This window comes from Copadichromis virginalis, linkage group LG7 (genome assembly GCF_057382275.1).
Source record: "Copadichromis virginalis isolate Kocher_CV1m ecotype Utaka linkage group LG7, C_Virginalis_male_GT1.1, whole genome shotgun sequence".
NCBI classification, from domain to species: domain Eukaryota; kingdom Metazoa; phylum Chordata; class Actinopteri; order Cichliformes; family Cichlidae; genus Copadichromis; species Copadichromis virginalis.
In genome coordinates, this window is record NC_140624.1 from 23,669,213 (window position 1) to 23,692,442 (window position 23,230).

Below are 23,230 nucleotides of genomic sequence, written 5' to 3' on the forward strand. Positions count from 1 at the left end.
TATTAGATTAGATAAAATAAAACTTTATTAATCCCCCGGGTGGGTTCCTCCTTGGTTTTCACACAGCTGACTAAACGTCAAACAGAAAACTTATTAAACAGAAGTATGAGACAGTCGAGAATTTACACCAGTGTCTGGTTATATTTTAGATAGCAAGAAGCAGACGGCCGAGTTTATTAAACTCCACCGAGACAGCGGTGACGCTAATCAGAAGGCTAGACCGTCCAATTTCACGCCTTTAAACTTTAAAGGCGTGTTTGTGTGTGTGTTTATACAATTGCTATTATGTTTGCACTTTATGTGTAATGTTACTGACTGCAGAGATCAGTAAGATGTGTGTATTTTTTATTTATTCGTTTTATTTATTTAATATTATTTTTTAATTGAATGACTGTCTAGTAGTTCACAGATGTCGAAAAACTGAGTGTGGTAAAGCCACTGATTTTTTTTATGTATATTTCTGCAATCTGCACATTGTACTGACTTTCATTTTAATGTTTACACCAGGGTTCCTTGTCAGCACTTTATGCTCAGATGTTTGTAAGCTAAAAATAAACTATTGTGTATGTTCAAATATACTGTTGTGATTGAAGAAGTTAAATAAAAATGTCAGTCATCAATTCATGCATCACCTCATGTCATCATAACAGAGGTCTGTCTTCCAGGAAAGAACAGTTTAAAATTTATGTAATATAGTATTGGCCATACTATATGATGTATTGCTTGTCTTTGTTTAATAATACAGAAGACAAAGACCTTAAAAAATAATCGCATATCGCATCGCAATCGCAATATTGGGGCAAAAAATCGCAATTAGATTATTTTCCATAATCGTTCAGCCCTAATTTGAGCCGTAGGTGTGATTATGATTACTTTCTATCTCTGTCTGGTCTGTGATGGACTGGCAGGCTATCCAGAGTGAACACAGATTCTGCTAGAATAGACTTCATCCATCCATCTAAAGAGAGTAGATGGATATTACTGATCCAATTAGAATTTTGGCAGAATTGTATATACAATATGTACATATCATATGCACAATCTCACACATTACAAGAAATTGTTTTAATATGGACTAAAAATTTAGCTTGAATAATATGAAAAATATGTTGAACAAAACAAAAATACACATAAAATATTAAAATCCTAAGTCTTCAGAAAACTATAAGAGGTGTGTCATCAGCACCAAACAACACCAAAGGTAGAACAGAACTTTGTTTGAAGGACCCTTGGGCTTTAAGCCTGTTGCATTCAATAGGTATTTCTTGCATCACACTTGTGAACAGTCTAATAAAGGAAATGCCACTATTCTTTTAAAAGCTGTTAAACAAATAACAAGATGTGATGTGCTTTTCTAACCACAAGACATTTAATAAAGGGAATAAAAGCTCCAGTAAAATCCAGCCGTCTCTCAAGCAGTCATGAGGGAACACCAGCCAGTTAATTTAATTACTGCCTGCAAACAAAAAAGCAATTTCTCCGCCTGGATTCATTTGCTTATCATCGAGTGCTGAATAAAGACTTTGTAATGAGACCGCTGTTTGTGAGAAGCACTGGTGTATTTTTCCACAAAAAAACATGAGTTGAATAACTGTGCGTGGTGACAAGCAGCGCTTAGGAAGAACGTCATACCCTAGCCTTACATCCAACTTTACTGTATGTCCCCTTTCTGAACTGTTTTTCCTGCAGCTTTAAGTACTAAAGGTATGTGAACCATATGGCACGGGGGAAAACATCTGTTTTGATTGGAGAAGGGAGGCATCCTCTAAGGGTGCCACTGAAGCTGCCAAAAAAGATACTGTACTTGTGTGCGTTTGCATTTTTTCTTCATTTTTAGCCACACGACTAGGAATGAACTGGACAATGGAGCCATCACTGTGTGCCAGATCTCCTATCCCACACATCCACAATGACGACAGGACGCATCCAAGCGTCCTCAGCCTTCATGCTTAGAGTGAATTGCAGCACTCACATTGCTCACTGCTCACAGAGGAAGCCTCGGGGCACGCTGAGGTTGGGGCTGAGGAAAAGAGCTCCGCCAGCAGTTGGCAGTGAGGTCGAAGCTGGGTAATAGGAAATGGGGCTGGGTGTTGAGGTGAAGAGAGAGTTTTATACTGAACTAGTGCTGCTCAAACCTCTGTTTGAACTGAAAGGGAATGTTGTAGCTTTAAGCCAGGGATATATCAAATTTCAGAAAAGCAGAATCCTTAATCAGCAGCAGCATGACAAAACAAAACCAGAAATAACAAAGCTGATCAGAAGCTGTGTCTGATATTTATGCGTTTTATTTGATCATTTTGTTGAGCTTTTTCTATTTCCTGGAGTTGCTGTCTAATGCCCAGGACAGTGTTTTTCTCCAAATTTAATCTCTTTGTTATATTAATAAACCACCTTTTGATAAAGATGACATGTTCAACATATTAAATTAGAAACAAAACAATGGAACCTACATGAATGAGAACTTTAAGATATATAGCCTCTGTAGCATTGCTGCCTAAGTTTAGGGGTCAGCGCAAATTGATTGATAACTATCCATTTAAACTAGTCCTCAAAGAAAGTGTAAGTTCCATAAGTACTATCACAAGAAAGACAAACAACATGTATTTATTTGAAGTTAAGGCCACACTAACTCATATGAGTTGTGGCCAAAATGTTCTGGAAATCAGTCCATAAAATAATAAAAAAGCAATACCTCATTTCAATTTGTCCAATCTCCCCTTCAGGCTCCTCTTTGTTAAATGGCCGGTATTTAACTCATATTTACTTAGTCCCTATGGACCCCAAAGCGCTTTACACTACATTCAGTCATCCACCCACTGGTGATGGCAAGCTACATTGTAGCCAGAGCTGCCCTGGGGCGCCCTGACAGAGGCGAGGCTGCCGGACACTGGCGCCACCGGGCCCTCTGACCACCACCCACAATGGGTAGGCAATGGGTGAAGTGTCTTGCCCAAGGACACAACGATCGAGACTATCAGAGCCGGGGTTCGAACCGGCAACCTTCCGATTACAAGACGAACGGCCAACTCTTGAGCCACGATCGCCTCACATGTTAGCATGTCTGGCATTTATATTTTGTTTCCGTGCAATAGATCTCATTGCATGGATCATTCATTTTACCTCTGCTCTGATTCTCTTTACATTTGTGAAAACAAATGTGTGCTCACAATCAAACACCTGACTGATGTGCTGCCTTCAGGGACCGTCTGTTTTTATTAAGCACTGCGGTCAATTCCCAGATGTGTCAAAACACAGCTTCCAAAAAGCTATTTCAAATTATCAGCCGAACTGAACGTGGTCTGGAAAATGCACAAGATGACTTTAACGGCAAGACTGGTAAAATATAAATTCGTATTTAACTTTCAGGAACTTTTCGATCGCTTTGCATTTAACTTGTGCTAGAAAACCCAAAGTATCAAAAAAGTATTATTTTAATGTGGATTGCACAACACTGGTCACTTTATTCTTCATTTCCAGTTAATACTTGTACAGCTGCTGTTATTGTGTGTATATATATATTTATTTATTTATATTTCTATAGTTCTATACTGTGTATTGTGTATTTTGTTGTACAGTTATTTTATTTTCAACTTTAATTTATATATTTTATCTTATTCTTTCACAGTTAAATTTACCCTTCATTCTAATTTGTGTTGTACAGTTATTTCATTTTTAACCTTAATTTTTTTTATATTTTATTCCTTCCTAGTTAAATTTACCCCTTTTAATTTTTCATATTTATTTCCTATCTTATTCATAGCCTTTTCCTTTTTTTTTCTTTAGGTCACGAGCAGTTGTCTAAGCATTTCACTGCATATCGTACTGTGTATGACTGTGTACGTGACAAATAAAATTTGAATTTGATTTGAATTTGAATTAAAAGAAAGAGTATATGCAAAGTAGCAGATGCACCCATAATTCAGTGCCCTGATTTATCTCTAATCAGCTGATATTTTTTGTTTTTCTTTGTTTTTTAAACATGAACAGCATCTATGAGGTGTGAGGTCTTGGTGACCTACAGACATAAGGAAACACTTTAAACCTCAGCCCTTGGTTGTTGTGTGGCTCTCAGCCTTTATTCTGGCCTTCAGTAAATGGAACAAAGTTCAGTCAGACTGAGATCATTTACTTGACTTGGTCAGTAAAGAATAGTCCACCTTGTCACCCTGAAAAGCTCTTTGGTTGCTTTGCATGTGTGTTTATGATCACTACTTTTACCCCCAACATTCAGATTCAAATCAGGCTGCTATTGTTCTGGAAGGTTAACTGTGGCTGTATAAAATTTAAATGAATGCATGGCTGATTGTTGAACAGCTGAGGTGAAAGAGACACTCACATGTCTGGAGAGGTTGTCACTCTTGCAGTCTAAATCATACCTGCAGAGAAAAAGAAAAAAGATTAAATATCCGAACATGGACAGTGGCAGCACAAACTGACTGACAGATATGTGACTGAAAGGGGACCGTAGTGTCATTTTTTTTGCCTTCATTATCTAGAGGCATTAATGCAAGGTACAGCAGTTCTCACTAATCACTGTAAAGAAGCTATTCATGCTTAACACAGGTTTTGTGATGGCGGGACCAAAAGCTTCACTAAAACGATTTCATGCATGTGGGTACATAATTACCAGGCTCAGTACTTTTAGGTCAGGTGAAGGCTTCAGCAATTTTACCACCCAAATTTTCCAGCTTTCAATTATGACGGTTTAATAGCTTTTGGTTTGTAGTCAGTATGTATCTACAATGCCAATTAGATTATTTTAAAAACTGCATAAAATATATTTCAAAAAGAAAGAAATAACACAGAGAAATATTCAGGGAATCAACCAGAGTCAGCATGCTACGTATTGTATTCAATAAACACCACATTTATAAAACTTCATATAACTATCATCTATAGTATTTATATTATATATGCATATGCACATACATGCACCTGCACACAGTCAGACATACACAAACACACCCGTCACAGATTAATGGATCTCAGTGGTCCATTCTTACACTCATAATGAGTAATATAGTGATTAGGTGCTTAAATGCTTTTGGAGGATTTTTGCATCTGGGAATATTGTTAACTTTAAAGCACAACAAGGCCCCGCATTGCCTCAAGGTTTAGCTGTTCTATTTCAGCTAAATCGCAAATCCACTGACTGAAGCAATAAGAAACTCCAATGAGATTTTACTCGAGACATGTACTCTCGAGTAGAGTCTGGGTAGGTCTGGAACCAGCCAGAGAGGCACCAGTCCTGCAGTTTTTGTTGCTGCATCAGGTTATTGTACATGTATTAACATGATGAGCGTGTCACTCTAGGTTTGTCATTTTTCATACAGATGTATTTCAACCCAAACTATAGTCTTAACCTATAAGCAAGTGCATCTAAGTGCCTAAACCCAACCACACAATTTATTTAGTGTCTAAATCTAAATAACAAGTAAAAATGAAATTAAAAATTAGGTCAAAATTAAACAACTTGAACCAGGTTAAAATATAGTAGTTTTTATAGTAATTTTCAGTATTGATTTAGTATCTGAGCATCATTTTGTTTGACAGCCCTTCACGCAAGTGACAGGAAACCCCACGGGGTAGACCTGCAACCTACTTGCAGGTCGGGGGACACTCTACTTAGCCTGCTGCTACCACCACCATACTTCAGCAGTATATGATGGATGGATGGAGTGCTCTTGGCACCCAGTATTGTTGTAGCTAGTCTGTCAGTGCACCAACACCAAACAAGATCTCATGTATGGTAAGAGAATGCATTGGATGCACAAGTCCCCTGGACTTTGGTAATACCTGAGAGGATGCTAACACCAGATGACAAAAACATTAACAGAGCGATTGTGACACTGCCTGTAGCACTATAAGCAACAATTCATTTTTACAGTCTGTCCAAACTGAAAATGATATAAGGTGATGTACAATCACTAAATATTCATTCTTCCCTTAATCTATAATGAGTTGTCTGGATAAATCAGTATCCCACCAGGGGCAATCTGATAACAAACTTTTTGACTCAATGGAAAAATTGGACCAATAATTTTTTGTTTTGTTTTGTTTTGTTTTTTAGCTGGATATTTGGTTGTGTTACACTAGTGGGTAGGAAATGTGGCCTTGAGCCATTAACCTGAAACAGAGCCCTGAAGCTTCGTTCTAACTCCCTCAGTTTTCACTTTTTATTCAGACCCAAAAGACACCGACTCAAATGTAATCACTTTAGGCAGCTTAACAAGCTTCACTTGGCTCCTTCTGATGCTGTTGAAGGTTTTACTAAAAACTAACAGGCTTTCTCTTGAGGCATGCAGTGTTAATTTTCTGGTGCCCACCGAGCTTACAGTTGTCAAATGAAAAAATAAATGTGGCAGATCTTGCAGATTTATGACTTCCATCTGTGATTGCCGCTTCCCAACAAACGCTCGTAAAGGTCAATCAATGGTCAATGATCAATGGTAACTTTATTGTCCCTGATGGGAAATTGATTCGCAGTATGTCAAAACAAACAACAAACATACAACCAACACATCACGTACACTCATTAAAAAAAAAAATACTATAATATAATATAAGCCTGATAAAACAACCTAGATATTCCATCGAAAAAAGTGCAATGTGCAATGGCAACAACACTTACAATTTAGTGTTGTTAATTAAGATAATAGCACTAGGTACAAACGACAATTTGTGTCGCTTTGTCTTCACTGCAGTCATTTTATAACGACGACCTGATGGAAGCAGTTGAAAATCGTTAAAGAGAGGATGATCTGAACACAACAGGACAGAGGTTGCCTTCCTCAGCACCTGCCTGTTATAAAAGTCCACAAGCTGGACCTGAGACCTCCCTGAAATCTTGCCCGCCACTTTAACCAGATTGTTAAGTCTGGTCTTATTATCCATGGACATACTACCGTACCAAGCAATGATACAGAAAGTTAAAACAGATTCAATAAAACTTTTATAAAAGAGAGTCATCATTTCAGATGAAACATTAAAACCTCTCAACCTCCTTAAAAAGTACAGTCTTTGTTGGGCCTTTTTCACTGTAGCAGCAAGATGTGACTCAAAGGACAGGGTCTTATCAAGAACAACCCCCAAGTACTTGTAACTATCCACCATTGAAATGGTGGATAGTTCAAGGATTCAGAAATGAGCAATTCCTGTATTTGCCCATCCTAACATTGGTCCAAAACCAAACGCAGCAGCTATGTTGTGCATGCCATCTAATCTACTTGGCTCCCCACAGAGCAATTTATCCACCTTTATTTATTTCCTGCACCACGAAACCTCCTTCGGTGTGTCAGGTGTGTGTCAATATGCGAGTGCGGTGTATGTGCAGCAGTGTGCAGCCGAGTGTGTAAATGGAAGAGCCTGAGCGTTTCTTTCTACAGACAGCATGCCATGTACGATAAGGCGCCTGCTGACAAAACGGGGAGATGCCGTGTGTCACTACAGGATGTGGAAGAGAGCTCGAGTACAGTGCCATTACTAATATATTTCCATAAGCGCAAGGAAGACATGCTACTGTTACGCAACACGCTGCCAGCAAAATGCACAGGTGCGCTTCATGTTCTATTCACCCCTTGCCTCTGTCACTCCCAAAGGTTCATAAATGACTCATTTAATTTTATTTAATTATAAGAGACCCAAAGAGAGCAAGAGATAAAAAAAGAGAGGGAGCACGAGAGGGAGAGCGGGGGAAAAAAAGATGTATGTATGATGATTTGGCGGCACATGTTCACCCGCACATACACACGAACACACACAAGAGTGCTAGAGTAGATGTCCCATGGCGTCTTGTGAGTGCACATTTGCTGTGTATGACTGGACGTTCGTGCGTGAATGTTTATGTAGATGACGTCACTCTGCATCGGCACTGGGCCAGACAGGATTTCTCTCGGTCCTGCGCTGTCTGTCTTTGGGAGTGGGGGGTTGCTGCTCAGAGCTCTGTTTGAACTGAGCAACGATGACTAATGACAGCGCACAAATAAATGGGGCCGAAGAGGCAGGCAAACAACAGACAACGGCTCACTGACACTTCAGCGTTGTTTCCTAACAGCTTCATAAACCACTGAAAAGCTTTCAGGCTGACTGACACAAGATATCACACAAATATTTTATTAGCGGCCTCTACACTCACATGATCGAGATGATGTTTTACCAAAAATACTGCTATAAAAGGAAGTGAAAAACCATCCGACCTTCAGCTCATGTAGTCCAAGGCCACTTTATTAAGTTGTATCTTTCTCCCCTTTTGCTTTCAGAAAGCTTTCTTCTGATTGGCTGCCCCTCACAAACAAAAGCTCTGAAAAAGCAGGTGGGTGGAGCTGCAGAGTTATGTGTCTGCCATGACGACATTAAGGATATATCCGCTCACTGAGATCATACCAAACCAAGAGTAGAAAAACTCTCAGAAGCAGCCTGAGACCTGATCTTTTGGCTTTCAGAGATTCAACACTGACCTCATTATTTGACACCGACCCTGTTGCCTTAGAGAAAAGTATGGTGGCTCTAAAAGGTCAAAAAAAACTTGTAAAGGATTGCATTTAAAAGTATAATACTATATATTTGTTACAGTTAGCAAACGTCTATCTACTGTTAGCTTATCAGCTCGATTTTTCTGTGTACTTTTGCAACATTTTTCTATTTGCTGTTGTTTCTACTGTTACTAGTGTTTTTAGTGTCAACGCATGTGCGCATTTTCACTAGTCACCGTTTTTTCTTCTAAAATGCGTATTATTATGCATTATAAGTATTTTATGATTAAGAATATTGACATGCATGTTATATTTACAAAAAATAATTAATTTTGGATAGAAAAGTTCGCATCCCAGTGCAGCACTGTGGCACGATTAGCACTATTGCCTCACAGCATGAAGGACCTTTGTTGGACTCCACCATCTGGCCGGGGCTTTTCTGTGTGGAGTTGCATGTCCGTGTTCGTGTGGGTTCTGTTATGTTAATTGTTACTGTGTTCCTATGTTAATGTGATGAGTGAGTGTGAATGCTTGTCTGTCCCTCTATGTTAACCAGGGTGTACACTGCATCTTGCCCTATGGTAGCTGGGATAGGCTTCAAAACTTCTGCAACTAAACACAGAATAAAACAGACTATATTCAATTCTTCTCACACTCTTTTGTTCGATTCCTTGTGTACATACACAGGGAATATTTTGTTCTTTCATCTTGGATTGTTTGTATGTTAGTTTTCAGCCTGCTTCTTTGTCCCAATCACATCTTGTCTATATTTTAAATCTCAATGTTTCCTGTTGTTTTCAGCGTATTTTAATGTTAACATTCTGGATTACAGCAATAATGCAGTATTAATATTACCACAGTGAAAGAGAGGCTTCCTCTAATGCACAAACTTTTACATTTATATATAAAGCTGTGTGTCTTTCACACCGTGCCATCATTTATTTTGTTTTTCAGTTCAAATTCAGTCAATATTTATTGTTTTTTTTCTTCCCCCAAAATGGAAAAGAAACATGACATGCATTCTTCATGGTGAATTTCTTCTTCTGCTCTGTAAAGGTCTTTGTTTTGCAGGAGATATTCAACATTAATATATTTAAGCAAATCTGACCTTGAAATTGGTTCCACTCTTTTATTCTTGAGTACCTTAAATATTTTTATATAGCTATATCTTTATTGTATTCCTTTTTTGGTGAGCATTTCACTTCATTTTTTGAGGTCTGATCCAATTTGCAACACTTGATTAGACCACCATCCACCCAGGGGGAGCATCTCAAACCATCAAATAAATAAATAAAGTAGGGGAGCATTCGGCATGGCCAGCGTCTATAAGGGCAGTTTGTGGGGGCTTAGTGCTAGCTGGCTATATGGGTCTATTGAAGGGATTTGAAGCTTTATAAAGAAGATGGAGGTAAGGAAGGAGTGTAGGAGCAGCAATGAAATGAGTTTCAGACCTCAGGACAAAGCAGGAGGCGAGTGCAGTTACTGGTCCCGTAATGAGAAAGAACCTGTGTGTGTACATGCATGTTAAAGCTCAACATGAGTGCAAAAGACTGCTTGAGCAGTAAAGTGTATGCATGAGTGTGTGTGTGTGTGTGTGTGTGTGTGTGTGTGTGTGTGTGTGTGTGTGTGTATCTGGACATTTGTCTTGGTTTGAGGGCAGGCAGTGTGTGGGCGTCGCCATGTCCTAGCTGCGAGTGATCACAGGACCATCAGCCCAGAAGACAGTAACAAGGGCCTGATGCTCACCCACTCACAAGAAGCCCCACAGGGAGTCGGCTAGACGGCGCACGCACGCACACACACGCACACACACACACACACACACACACACTCCCCATCACCCACTCTTCACTACTTGTCAGCTTTTAACATCTTGTATGATATTCTGGCAAAGTCTGCACTACATTCCTCTGGTCCACAGGGATATACACACAAACGTTAAAGCACATGCACAGAAATGCTTGAGTTATTTATACTTTTACAAACAGAGACATTCAAAAACACATTCTCTATGGCTGAATGATATAGATGAACATCATCTCTCCTTATTTTTATTGTGAGATGGTGCAGTACAGAATATTTAGGTCTGTATTTTCTGTGAGAAATATTACAAGCAGTTCTTTTAAAACAGACTGGTGTGTCAAATGAGAATCATTTCTTTATGTCATTTGATTCATACAGTAAAGGTATGAAGTGAGGTTGAGAGGTTATCATCAACAGTCAGTATTTTACAACTCAAATACAATGCAATATATTGTTTAGTTTCATATCATAACTCAATGCATCTGGGCATGTCGACATGTGTTTTCATGTTAACTTTGAACACGAAACAGTTGTTAGTGCCAGATAGGCAAATGTGAGTACTTCAGATATATGCTGATCTACTCTGGGATTTTTTCCACAACCATCTTGAGGATTTATAGAGAAATAGACTGAAAAAGAGAAAATATTCAATGAGCAGCAGTTCTCTGGTGAAAATGCCCTTTTGATGCCAGAGGTCAGAGGAGAACGTGTGACAGGATATGTAAGAGTGGATGCATCCTGTTTTGTATCAATGGTTGGGGGGTATTTTCCAAGTGCCCCCTTAGTACCAACTGAGCATAATTTAAATCCCACAGGCTAACACAGTACTGTTGCTGGCCACATCGCTTTATAACCACAGCATACCCATTTTCTAATGGTTGCTGTTACCAGAATAAGCTTAGATCATCTCAAAATATCTTTCTGAACAAAACACTGTTCTGCATAGTTCACTGTACTCAAATGTCCTCCACAGTCACCAGATCTCAATCCAATACTTCTCAATCTGTTTTAGTCAAGACAGGCTGCATATGAAGTGCTTAAAAAAATGTTTAAATCAGAGTACAGCATCAAGTCAGTTAAACTTGTGGGATATTGATCTGATCAGTTAAATAAAAGAGGAGGTTGTTAATCAGTTTCAGCTGCTTTGGTGTTAATGAAATTAACAACAACACGTGCACTAGTATATATATATATATATATATATATATATATATAAAAAACACCCAGCACGCCCCTGCGGGCGGTTTATCCTTCAAGCTCGGGTCCTCTACCAGAGGCCTGGGAGCTTGAGGTTCCTGCGCAGTATCTTAGCTGTTCCCAGGACTGCGCTCTTCTGGACAGAGATCTCCGATGTTGTTCCCGGGATCTGCTGGAGCCACTCGCCTAGCTTGGGAGTCACCGCACCTAGTGCTCCGATTACCACGGGGACCACCGTAACCTTCACCATCCACATCCTCTCGAGCTCTTCTCTGAGCCCTTGGTATTTCTCCAGCTTCTCGTGTTCCTTCTTCCTGATATTGCTGTCATTCGGAACTGCTACATCGATCACTACGGCCGTCTTCTTCTGTTTGTCTACCACCACTATGTCCGGTTGGTTAGCCACCACCATTTTGTCCGTCTGTATCTGGAAGTCCCACAGGATCTTAGCTCGGTCATTCTCCACCACCCTTGGGGGCATCTCCCATTTTGACCTCGGGACTTCCAGGTTATACTCGGCACAGATGTTCCTGTACACTATGCCGGCCACTTGGTTATGGCGTTCCATGTATGCCTTGCCTGCTAGCATCTTGCACTCTGCTTTTGTGTGCTGGATTGTCTCTGGGGCATCTTTACACAGCCTGCACCTGGGGTCTTGCCTGGTGTGATAGACCCCAGCCTCTATGGATCTTGTGCTCAGAGCTTGTTCTTGTGCTGCCATGATTAGTGCCTCTGTGCTGTCTTTCAGTCCAGCTTTGTCCAGCCACTGGTAGGATTTCTGGATATCAGCCACCTCCTCTATCTGCCGGTGGTACATACCGTGCAGGGGCCTGTCCTTCCATGATGGTTCCTCGTCTCCCTCCTCTTTCTTGGGTTTCTGCTGCCTGAGGTATTCACTGAGCACTCGGTCAGTTGGGGCCATCTTCCTAATGTATTCTTGGATGTTCGTTGTCTCATCCTGGACTGTGGTGCTGACACTCACCAGTCCCCGGCCCCCTTCCTTCCGCTTAGCGTACAGCCTCAGGGTGCTGGATTTGGGGTGAAACCCTCCATGCATGGTAAGGAGCTTTCTTGTCTTTATGTCAGTGGCTTCTATCTCCTCCTTTGGCCAGCCTATTACCCCAGCAGGGTACCTGATCACGGGCAGGGCGTACGTGTTGATGGCCCGGATCTTGTTCTTACCATTCAGCTGACTCCTCAGGACTTGCCTGACCCTCTGCAGGTACTTGGTGGTTGCAGCCTTTCTAGCGGCCTCTTCATGGTTCCCATTCGCCTGCGGGATCCCCAAGTACTTGTAACTGTCCTCTATGTCTGCAATGTTGCCTTCTGGTAGTTCAATCCCCTCAGTTCTGACTACCTTCCCTCTCTTTGTTACCATCCGACTACACTTCTCCAGTCCGAACGACATTCCAATGTCATTGCTGTATAGCCTGGTAGTGTGGATCAGTGAATCGATGTCTCGTTCACTCTTGGCATACAGCTTGATGTCATCCATGTACAGGAGGTGGCTGACAACTGCTCCGTTCCGTAGTCGGTATCCGTAGCCAGTCTTGTTAATGATCTCACTGAGGGGGTTCAGGCCTATGCAGAACAGCAGTGGGGACAGAGCATCTCCTTGGTAGATCCCGCACTTGATGGTGACTTGTGCTATGGGCTTGGAGTTGGCCTCTAGTGTTGTACACCACATCCCCATTGAGTTCCTGATTAAGGCTCTTAGGGTCCCATTGATCTTGTACAATTCTAGGCATTCCAGTATCCAGCTGTGGGGCATTGAGTCATAGGCCTTCTTGTAATCAATCCAGGCAGTGCACAGGTGGGTCAGTCTGGTCTTGCAGTCTCGGCTGATTGTTCTGTCTACCAGTAGCTGGTGTTTTGCGCCTCTGGTATTCTTGCCAATTCCTTTCTGTGTCCCGATGAACAGGCACATGGGTCAATACATGAGCGGGACATATATATATATATATATATATATATATATATATATATATATATATATATATATATATATATATATATATATATATATATATATATATATATATATATATATATATATATATATATATACACACACACACATATACATATACATATATATATATACATATACATATATATACATATATATACACATATACATATACATATATATACATATACATATACATATACACACATATACATATATATATATACACACACACATATACATATATATATACACATATATATATATGTGTGTTAAAATTATAAATATATATTTTAACACAAAAGTACAGTTTTTAAATTTAACCCTAACCCTTGTGCGTGTTGTTTTTTAGCTCGTCATATTGCAGCCACAGAAATTCTTTTGTCCATGAAACCATAAAGCTGCACTTTCTTTTTGCCTTATAGTCTGATTTGTCATAACTTCTCCGTTTTGTGGTAAGCTTTTCTTTGGCTGTCACTTCTTCACCCTGACCTGTCTTATTTGGCTCAGCAGAACTAAAATATATATCTGTCTGTGAAGGTTCTCAATCATCCAGGTCATCGTAGTGAAATATATATCCTGCCGCACTCACATAAGCTCAGCGATTCTCTGCGCGATCAACCTCTCACATGTTTAAGCTGCGGGAGATTTCACTTGTCATGTTTGCATAGTAAGCTAACAATTAATAAGACGATGTCAGAGGAATTGGTGCACAAATTATCATCACTCACAGATCAGTGCTGTCGCTCTCTATACACAGTTCGCGCGATTGCAAAGTGAAAGCAAAAAAACAAGCGCAAATTCAAACACGATTTCAATATGTCACATATTGACAGTGGCTCACCCAATGACATAATTACCCAGCTACATTTCTGAAAGAATGCAAAAGCATTGACATATATTTTTCCTTCCTACAATAGCCCGACAGGCAGGGCAGAGATAGCCCCGGGACGTTGGGCTGGCGATATTGCGAGCCCTGTATCTGATTGAGGAATCACTCATCTTTGGAAAAGAGAGTTTATTACAGAGAAATGTCTCTTTCCAAAATAAAAGCTATACTATCCGCTTCTTCTGGGCTATATTCTCAGCAGCATATTAAACATATCAGGTCTCCATAAGGAGAATCCTGTGCTAACAGCTGTCTAAATGACTCGGCTAAAGTTTGTAGCATGCATGCTTGTTGTTTTTGTCTTTGCACTAGGATGATGTCGGTGTAAATGTGCAGTCATATTCGTTGTGTTCCCACTAGTGCTTTCAGGTTAATCTCGTTGAAATAACCTTAACGCCACAACACGGCAAATCTCCGTTAACAAGCTACCCTATACAGAGGGGCTAGACGGCCAACACGTTAACGAGCTAACTGCGCTAACACACTAGCTCCCACCCATGTAATTGAGCATTGCATGGCACATCCAACATACTGTTTTACTTTAGTCCATGACTCGCTTACCTTCAGGGTCATACGTCACATGAAAACCAAAATAATTCCAAACGCCAGATCTGAATGAGGGTGGGAAAGGTTCAATTTGCCATATTGCAAGGAGAGCTTAACTTCTGTCTCGCTAGCTTGCCCTGCGCTCTTCCTTCTGATGATGCTGTCTGTGTCGAACGCTCAGTGGATCTGCACTCGACAGTGCAGCCTAGGCGGAGTAGTCGAACGCAGATTCACTGAGCGCTCAACACAGACGGCATCGTCAGAAGGAAAGTTGATAAAATAAATTACAAATTTTGTATTGTTCGATACATATGCGTACCGAACCGAAAGCACCGAAAGCACTGTATCGAACGGTTCAATATCGATACGAGTATCGTTGCACCCCATACATATATATATATATATATATATATATATATATATATATATATATATATATATATATATATATATATATGTATATATAAAACCCTGAACACACGTGACAGCCGTGAAAGGGTCTGGAGAAGCCATGGAGAGCATTATACTGCCTGTAACATCGTTCAGCATGATTGGTTTGGTGGTGGTTCAGTGATGGTCAGGGGAGGCATATCTCCGGAGGGATGCACAGACCTCTACAGGCAAGGCAGCGGCACCCTGACTGCCTGCCATGGATGAAATCCTACGCTAGTACAGTGGGTCCTGGGTTCCTCCTGGTGCACAACAAGGCCTGGCCTCATGTGTCTAGAGCAGGGGTGTCAAACTCAAATACACAGTGGGCCAAAATTCAAAACTGGAACAAAGTCGCGGGCTTACATTAATATTTATTGAAAAAAAAAAAAATTCCTCCAGATATAAGAATGAATCTTTTCTTATGGACTCAAACAAGTTTTGCAAATTTGGTATGGCTTCGCGGGCCAAATGTAATTAGCCAGAGTTTGACACCTATGGTCTAGAGTATGCAGGCAGTTCCTGGAGGATGAAGGAACTGATACCATTGACTGTCCCCCACACTTGCCTGACTTAAATCCAATAGAACATATCTGAGACATTATGCTTTAGTCCATCATTTTTCATTTTTATTTTTTGGTGTTTTTGAATTTAGCCGCCGGTAGGCTGATCATTTTCATTTCTACCAAACTGTTACCCACTCTATGTCAGTATAGCTATCCAGCATAATATTTCTTTCCTTTGTGATCTGATGTCTTTACAAAGTGTTACTTTAATTTTGTTTAGCAGTAAATATTTTTAACAAGAATAAAAGAGCTATACATCTCCCAGCCCCATCATATATTCTTAACATGTACCCTTTAAAAAAAACACTAACGCACACATATAAATACTTACACCTCAAACAAAGTGGAACACACAGTGCATATCTACATGACTAAATGTATTCAAACAATCCAGAGTGTCTGACACAAACCATTAACCAACTTAAAGTACAATACACTACCTGCACAAGCACTTTGCATCTACACACAAACTCACACCCAGAATCCCTCCTTGACCTTAACTATAACCTCCCACAGCTTGTGAGCAGCATGCGGCCATGCTGACAGGCCAACAAGTGAACAAACAAAAGAGCCATTCCATATTTCATGAGCTACCACAGGAAAATACAATGATGATGTGTGAGGCTTGAACACAATAGGAAAAAAATGCACTGCAGTCTTGCTTTGATAGTTTGTCTATTAATGCCATTTCTCTGTTCATTTTCATACACCACGGCTGGAGATGCATACAGCATGTATGTACAGTATGTGTGTGGATAACAGAGCATGTACATGTTATACCATTAGCTATAATAAGCAGCTTGATTTTGTCAGATTCCTAATTCATAAGAAAATCTGTCAGTGTCAATATGCCTCATGAACCAACTAGGACAACTTTCACACTGTTGCACAGGCTTCATAGCCAATAATGCAAATAAGCCTAACTGCCAATTGTCCACCAGCTATTTTACTAAGCTGAAATAACTTTACGTAAAACAAGTGTTCAATAAAACTCAGCCTTGTGAAAATTTTGGAAACTGTTCTTTTGTTCATTGAGCTACTGATTAAATTTGTTTGAGGGACATACGTACTAGCTATATTTTATATTTTCCTTGTGTTGTTTTGTGTATTTTCTACCAGATACTGTGGTACCACACCATTTTTAAAAAGCCACGTGCATTTAAAAATGCATAAATATAAAGAGAGCACAATTAAGTGAAAGAAAAAGGGACCAGAACCAGATCAAATCTGGCCCTCCTCGTATTCGGAGAGTGGTAGTCTGAGTCCGAACCATCAGTTTTACAGCCTCGTACTGACAAAGATAAAACCGCATTTAAGTAAAGTGGCTAAGCCGAGATGTGTAAATGTCTGTTTTTGACTTACAGCAATAGAAATGGAGAAGTGAAAAGACTGACTGAGGAAAAAAAGGACTGAGCTCTCTTTTTTCTAGAAACATCTTAGGCTGTTCATCTGGGTACTTTTTTTAAACTTCATTAAATGCAAATGTTTCAACATGTACTTTTAATTCTTTGCACTAAAACAAAGGCAAAACTTCAGAGGTGTTTTCAATCGGTCATTCTGCAGCGGTTTTACTGGTCAGCCCACTAGAGAGCCAATCGAGCTGTGTGCGGTTGACAAAATGAAATGATTCGACACCCTGATTTAATGGCTTTGTCCTCTGCCTACACTCGACCTCTCCGTCAAGTTTTGTTAAATTTAGCTTGGTGGTTTTCTCTAATCTTGCTGACAGGGAGTCAGATGAAAGAGGGGCACTCTGAAAGTGCAGATCTCCACTAGAGCCAATACCCAGCCAGCACAACGTTAAAGAAAAATGATCCAGAGCCACATCGTATCGGCTTCTTTCTGTGGCCGTAGTAGTTTGATGAAACTCAGCCTGGTACAAAGAAACAAACCTGACACAAGGCTCTCAGTGAAAACACAGCCTCAGCAGGGATAAATGCGATGATTTAAATGTTTGGGGTTTTTTATATTTAGTTTCACAATTTTTAATCTTTAAAGAGATGATCTGCTTTAGCCATGTGATTCATGCTTTGCAATCACAGTTATTCATCAGCTTCTTTTCTACCAACAGACTAGCAATGCCTACTCATAGTCACAGTCACATGCGCACAAGCACAGCCTTTGGATTAAACTTATTAAATGGTTTATTGTGGTCCACCCGCACCAATGCAGTGTGCCAATGCAGATCAGTCCACCACCACCACAACTCACTCCTCTGAGGTCAGCTTTTTCCCACTGGTAATTTATTATTACATATTGTAAATGGTAAATGGACTGATTCTTATATAGCGCTTTTCTACTCTCAAAACGGACTACTCAAAGCGCTCTATACAACACACCACATTCACCCAGTCACACCCATTATCACAAGCACTACCTCTATACTGAGTGCTTTCTAACTACACTCACACACATTCATACGGAGAGCAACTTGGGGTTAGTATCTTGCCCAAGGATACTTGGCATGCAGACTGGAGGAGCTTGGGCTCAAACCTCCAACCTCCCGATCAGTACCGGTAGGTGACCTGCTCTACCTCCTGAGCTACAGCCAACCCAGGAGTATGTATTTATAAAAGATTTGTAGAAGGTTTAGTGTGATCTCTAAAGTCAGCGAGTCAAAACTACAGCATGGCCTCAAAGTGTTGCCATAAAGTGAGCCGATGTTTTTAGATCAAAACTCTGGACTAAAAAAATATTAATGTATTCGTCAAATTTGTGTGTTGCCTGTTGTGACACAAACTCACACACCAGGAAATATTCTGAATTTTAATGAGCGTACAAATTATGTCTGCAAAGAGTGCAAAATTACATGCAGGAAAGGTGGGAGGGGGAAAGAACAGGAGGGGGTCTTGAGGGAAGGTGTCGGTTGTTTTCTGATGTGGCAGATGGAAAAATCAGCTCCTTTAGCATAACAACTTCTATGTGAGCGGCAAGAAACTCTGCACTGACCCAGAGATACCCGCCCAGTGCTTAAGGCAGTCAATTAAAATTGTATGATCAACTGTGTAAAACGATGCACTTAGGTCTAAAAGGATTAGGACCGAGCAATCTTCTGCATCTGCTGTTAAAAGGAGGTCATTTGTTACTCTCATAAGGGCTTTTATGCACACCACACAGAACTTCACATTTAGAAAAATAAGGCTGGGGCTTAAAAAAAAAAAAAGGCAGATGTGGTATGTTGACGCTCTTAAAATATCTCTATGACAAACTTGTCTTTTTAGTAGAACCCAAGATGAAATAACCAACAACAAGCGAATCATAGACATCAAAAAATGTGTGATTCACCGTGGCCATCTGGCCCTATTTTGTCACAAAGCAATGAACAAATGGGATGAGTTCAAAATGAAAACGCTGGTGAAAAAGTGGCACGAAAACTTGTCTTTTATTTAGAAGAGAGAAGACGTACATCTCCCTCAGCGCAAGCCATGAATATTTCAGTCCTAACTCAACTTCGCCTCACACAGAGCAGCACCCGTGTCTGCGCAACACACGCTAGTACACAATAACAAACACACGCGCGCACACATTAGCACGGATAAGTCAGCTGTTAACTTACAGGTCAAAGCGTAGATTCTGTCTCTCCTCGAAGAAATAGTCAAGGATGAACTTGCGGACAAAGTCGGGGTTGAGGGTGTTGTCGATGACTTCTGTCCTACCAAACTAGAAGGGAAATGACAGAGGTGATATTTTATTACTGGGAGCAATAAGGGGGCGGGACACACTGACATTGACAACTGACAATCTGAATCATACAGCATATAAGCACACCAGCTTCATGTCAGACACTTTTTCATGAAACTAGGCTAATTATAGTAATATTTAAATTTCCCCTTCAGCACATACACAACATGTGCCACTCCTTTAAAAACTGCTTTCTTGTTCATTCATTTATTCACCAGGAACTCTAACTTGGTCACATGAGATATTGTGTGTGTTATTTGACTTGGGATAAGAAGACGTTTTGTGAATGGAATCATATTAGTGTTTCCCGAAACTGTGCCTTTCTCCTTAACTGTCACGGGAATATCTCCATGCAATGATGGAGCACAGCAACATAACCTTACTCATATTTATAGTCTCATCTTATAGTAGCAAAGACAATTTTATGACCCATGCACAAGTAATTCAGTCGTCGCAGACTGAACGTCGACCCGACATGTAGTTACATTTCTCGAGAAGTGCATCTCAAGTTATGTGGAAAGTTACAGCATAGATTTATTGCATTAGTCCAAATCAGGCCATGGTCTCACTGACACCTGAAAGATGGCCTGTAAAGATCTCTAGCCCACATAGCACTCGCTAAGCTAGTTTAATTACACAAATGGATAAATATGGATGCGCACCAAATGACAGCAACATAATTAAACATTTTCATGCTTTCCAAAAAGAAGTGTCTGCACATAACTGTTAAGATTCTATCATTAACACAAGAAAGCACAAGAACAGAGTGAGCTTGGTTAAATTTGGTCAATTCAAACTAACACAAATGTCCCAAAAACACCATTACTAGCAATTGTTTCATCATTCAACAAATGGCCCACAGGCAAACTTGAAAAAAAAAAGGATTTAAACGGCTTTAGCGTGACTCACTGAAAAGCTGCACTGCTGCCATTTATACACAATGCCTTCACAATCCCACCGCTGTACTCACCTCTCTCCATTCCTTGTTGGCTATTCCTTGAGTGTACAGGACACAAACTGTTGAATTAGAAGCAGGGAGGGGAAAAGAGACAGGAGACAGTCAGATTGACTGAAGGGTATTTAACACTGAACAAAACAATGCTAAGATGTCAGCTGAGAGCTAGTCCGCCCCTCTGGACCCCAGCATGAGAGGAAAACTCCCTAATTAAATGTCACTCGAACTTTTGCCTTGTAGCATGGTGATATTTCAGAGAGGAGAAGAGGAAGGAGGGAAGAGGAGGATGAGGATGATGGTGCTGGGAGTGGTGAGTGTTTGAATTAGGGCTGAACGATATATCGCATTTGCGATAATATCGCGACATGATCAAGTGCAATTTTCTAACCGCAAAGGCTGCGATTATACTCTGGACATGTCCAAATTCATGGGCTGCATCCTCCTGAGGCCGCATTTGTAGACCGATTACGTCACAGCGACGTGCCGAAGGCTGTCCAAATTACTACCATATCCCAGAATTCATAGCGCGGCCCAGCCAAACTCCAGTTTCCAGAAATGGCGGCCGCTACTAAGTTTTAAAATTACTCATACTAATCTTTCTGGGTCACAAAATAAACTTTTAACATATTTTCAGGCGAGAAAGTAGTTGTGTAAACATCAAATATCTGCTCGGTTTATCAAGATATCCCATATTTGTAAAAGTGCTTCGACGTTTTCAGAGGCGTCTGCTACCCACCAGCTCGACAGCTAGCCGGGAGCTCGAGGGTTACTGATGCGGCCGAGAACGGCACAACTCCCGGCACATCATTTTCAGATCACCGCGGAGTTTCGCTGCTCGGGTTAAACGTAATATATAAGTCACTTAGACAACCTAAAAATGTTATTGTTGGGCTTTTTTCAGTGTTTTGTTTGTTCGTGAGTAAATCGGTTTGGCTGAGATTAAAGTTATTAGATTAGATAAAATAAAACTTTATTAATCCCCCGGGTGGGTTCCTCCTTGGTTTTCACACAGCTGACTAAACGTCAAACAGAAAACTTATTAAACAGAAATATGAGACAGTCGAGAATTTACACCAGTGTCTGGTTATATTTTAGATAGCAAGAAGCAGACGGCCGAGTTTATTAAACTCCACCGAGACAGCGGTGACGCTAATCAGAACTAGCCTTCTGATTCAGCAGGCTAGACCGTCCAATTTCACGCCTTTAAACTTTAAAGGCGTGTTTGTGTGTGTGTTTATACAATTGCTATTATGTTTGCACTTTATGTGTAATGTTATTGACTGCAGAGATCAGTAAGATGTGTGTATTTTTTATTTATTAGTTTTATTTATTTAATATTATTTTTTAATTGAATGACTGTCTAGTAGTTCACAGATGTCGAAAAACTGAGTGTGGTAAAGCCACTGATTTTTTTTATGTATATTTCTGCAATCTGCACATTGTACTGACTTTCATTTTAATGTTTACACCAGGGTTCCTTGTCAGCACTTTATGCTCAGATGTTTGTAAGCTAAAAATAAACTATTGTGTATGTTCAAATATACTGTTGTGATTGAAGAAGTTAAATAAAAATGTCAGTCATCAATTCATGCATCACCTCATGTCATCATAACAGAGGTCTGTCTTCCAGGAAAGAACAGTTTAAAATTAATGTAATATAGTATTGGCCATACTATATGATGTATTGCTTGTCTTTGTTTAATAATACAGAAGACAAAGACCTTAAAAAATAATCGCATATCGCATCGCAATCGCAATATTGGGGCAAAAAATTGCAATTAGATTATTTTCCATAATCGTTCAGCCCTAGTTTGAATGCAGGAAAGTCCTCCTTTTGACATTTGAGGATCTTCATCCAAAGGAGTCTTGAGTGTGTTTTGATGAGTGACCACTTGTGGGAAGAGAGCGAGGCAATCGTGTAGCAATAACATGACATATCATTTGGATTCGAGCAGCCAATACTGTACTTACACCCACCTGTCATCTACCAGCGCATAAAAACTCTGAGCTCACACACTTGTAAATTTGTTTGAAGAGTGAATAGTTGAATGGTGGAATACTAATGCTGACAAAGCACTTAAGTTATGGATACGTTTTCAATTCCAACAGCAAAGCTATGAAACTGAAAATGAGGTCATACCTCAGCAACTGCTTTGTGTACTGACATGGTGATGAGGTTGACCAAGTAAAGGAGCATTACCACAGAATTTTAAAAATGCAGACTGTATATAAAAAGTTGGATGTTGTGTCCGGGTCTGAAAAATGAAGCCGATGTGAAAGTGCCGTTAACTGGCATTCCTGCTAACGGCCAGCAGGGGGAAGCTTCACTGTTTGGTTGGTTGCACAGAAGTCGTTAAACCACCCTCAGTTGCTTTTTGACGTCAGTTAATGCTTTTCTAATGATGAAAGCTCAATCGCTACTTAAAACTCTTAAAAACATCACTTTGAAAATATAATGTATTTTCTCCATTAGATTCAAAGAGAACAACGAAACAGTTTATGCATTAAGGTAGGCCTAGCTCCTGACAAGTCTCCAATTGGTATGTCACAAAACCAACACCAACACAGAATATTTTATTTAATCTATTTTATTTTATTTGATATGCCTTCAGCTGACACACAACTCCACACAGTACTGCTGCAGACAGGCGGGGACACAGCCCCTCCCCTCACTAGCAGCTGAACACATAAACAGCAGCGCAACAAACTCGGCAAAGCATGTTA

The 23,230-nt window shown here is 40.2% G+C and overlaps 1 protein-coding gene across 2 annotated transcripts in view; it reads right to left on the reverse strand.

Moving 5' to 3' along the window:
- The window catches only part of LOC146705057 (copine-8-like), an 89,270-nt gene that overhangs the window by 46,577 nt on the left and 19,463 nt on the right, over positions 1 to 23,230 (reverse strand). For both annotated transcript variants that reach the window (XM_085462596.1, XM_085462597.1), the window contains exons 3-5: positions 20,522 to 20,568; positions 19,427 to 19,530; positions 4,337 to 4,376 (exon numbers count right to left, since the gene is read on the reverse strand). In XM_085462596.1, the coding sequence (XP_085318722.1) occupies positions 4,337 to 4,376; positions 19,427 to 19,530; positions 20,522 to 20,568 (191 nt within the window). The remainder of the gene's footprint in view (positions 1 to 4,336; positions 4,377 to 19,426; positions 19,531 to 20,521; positions 20,569 to 23,230) is intronic.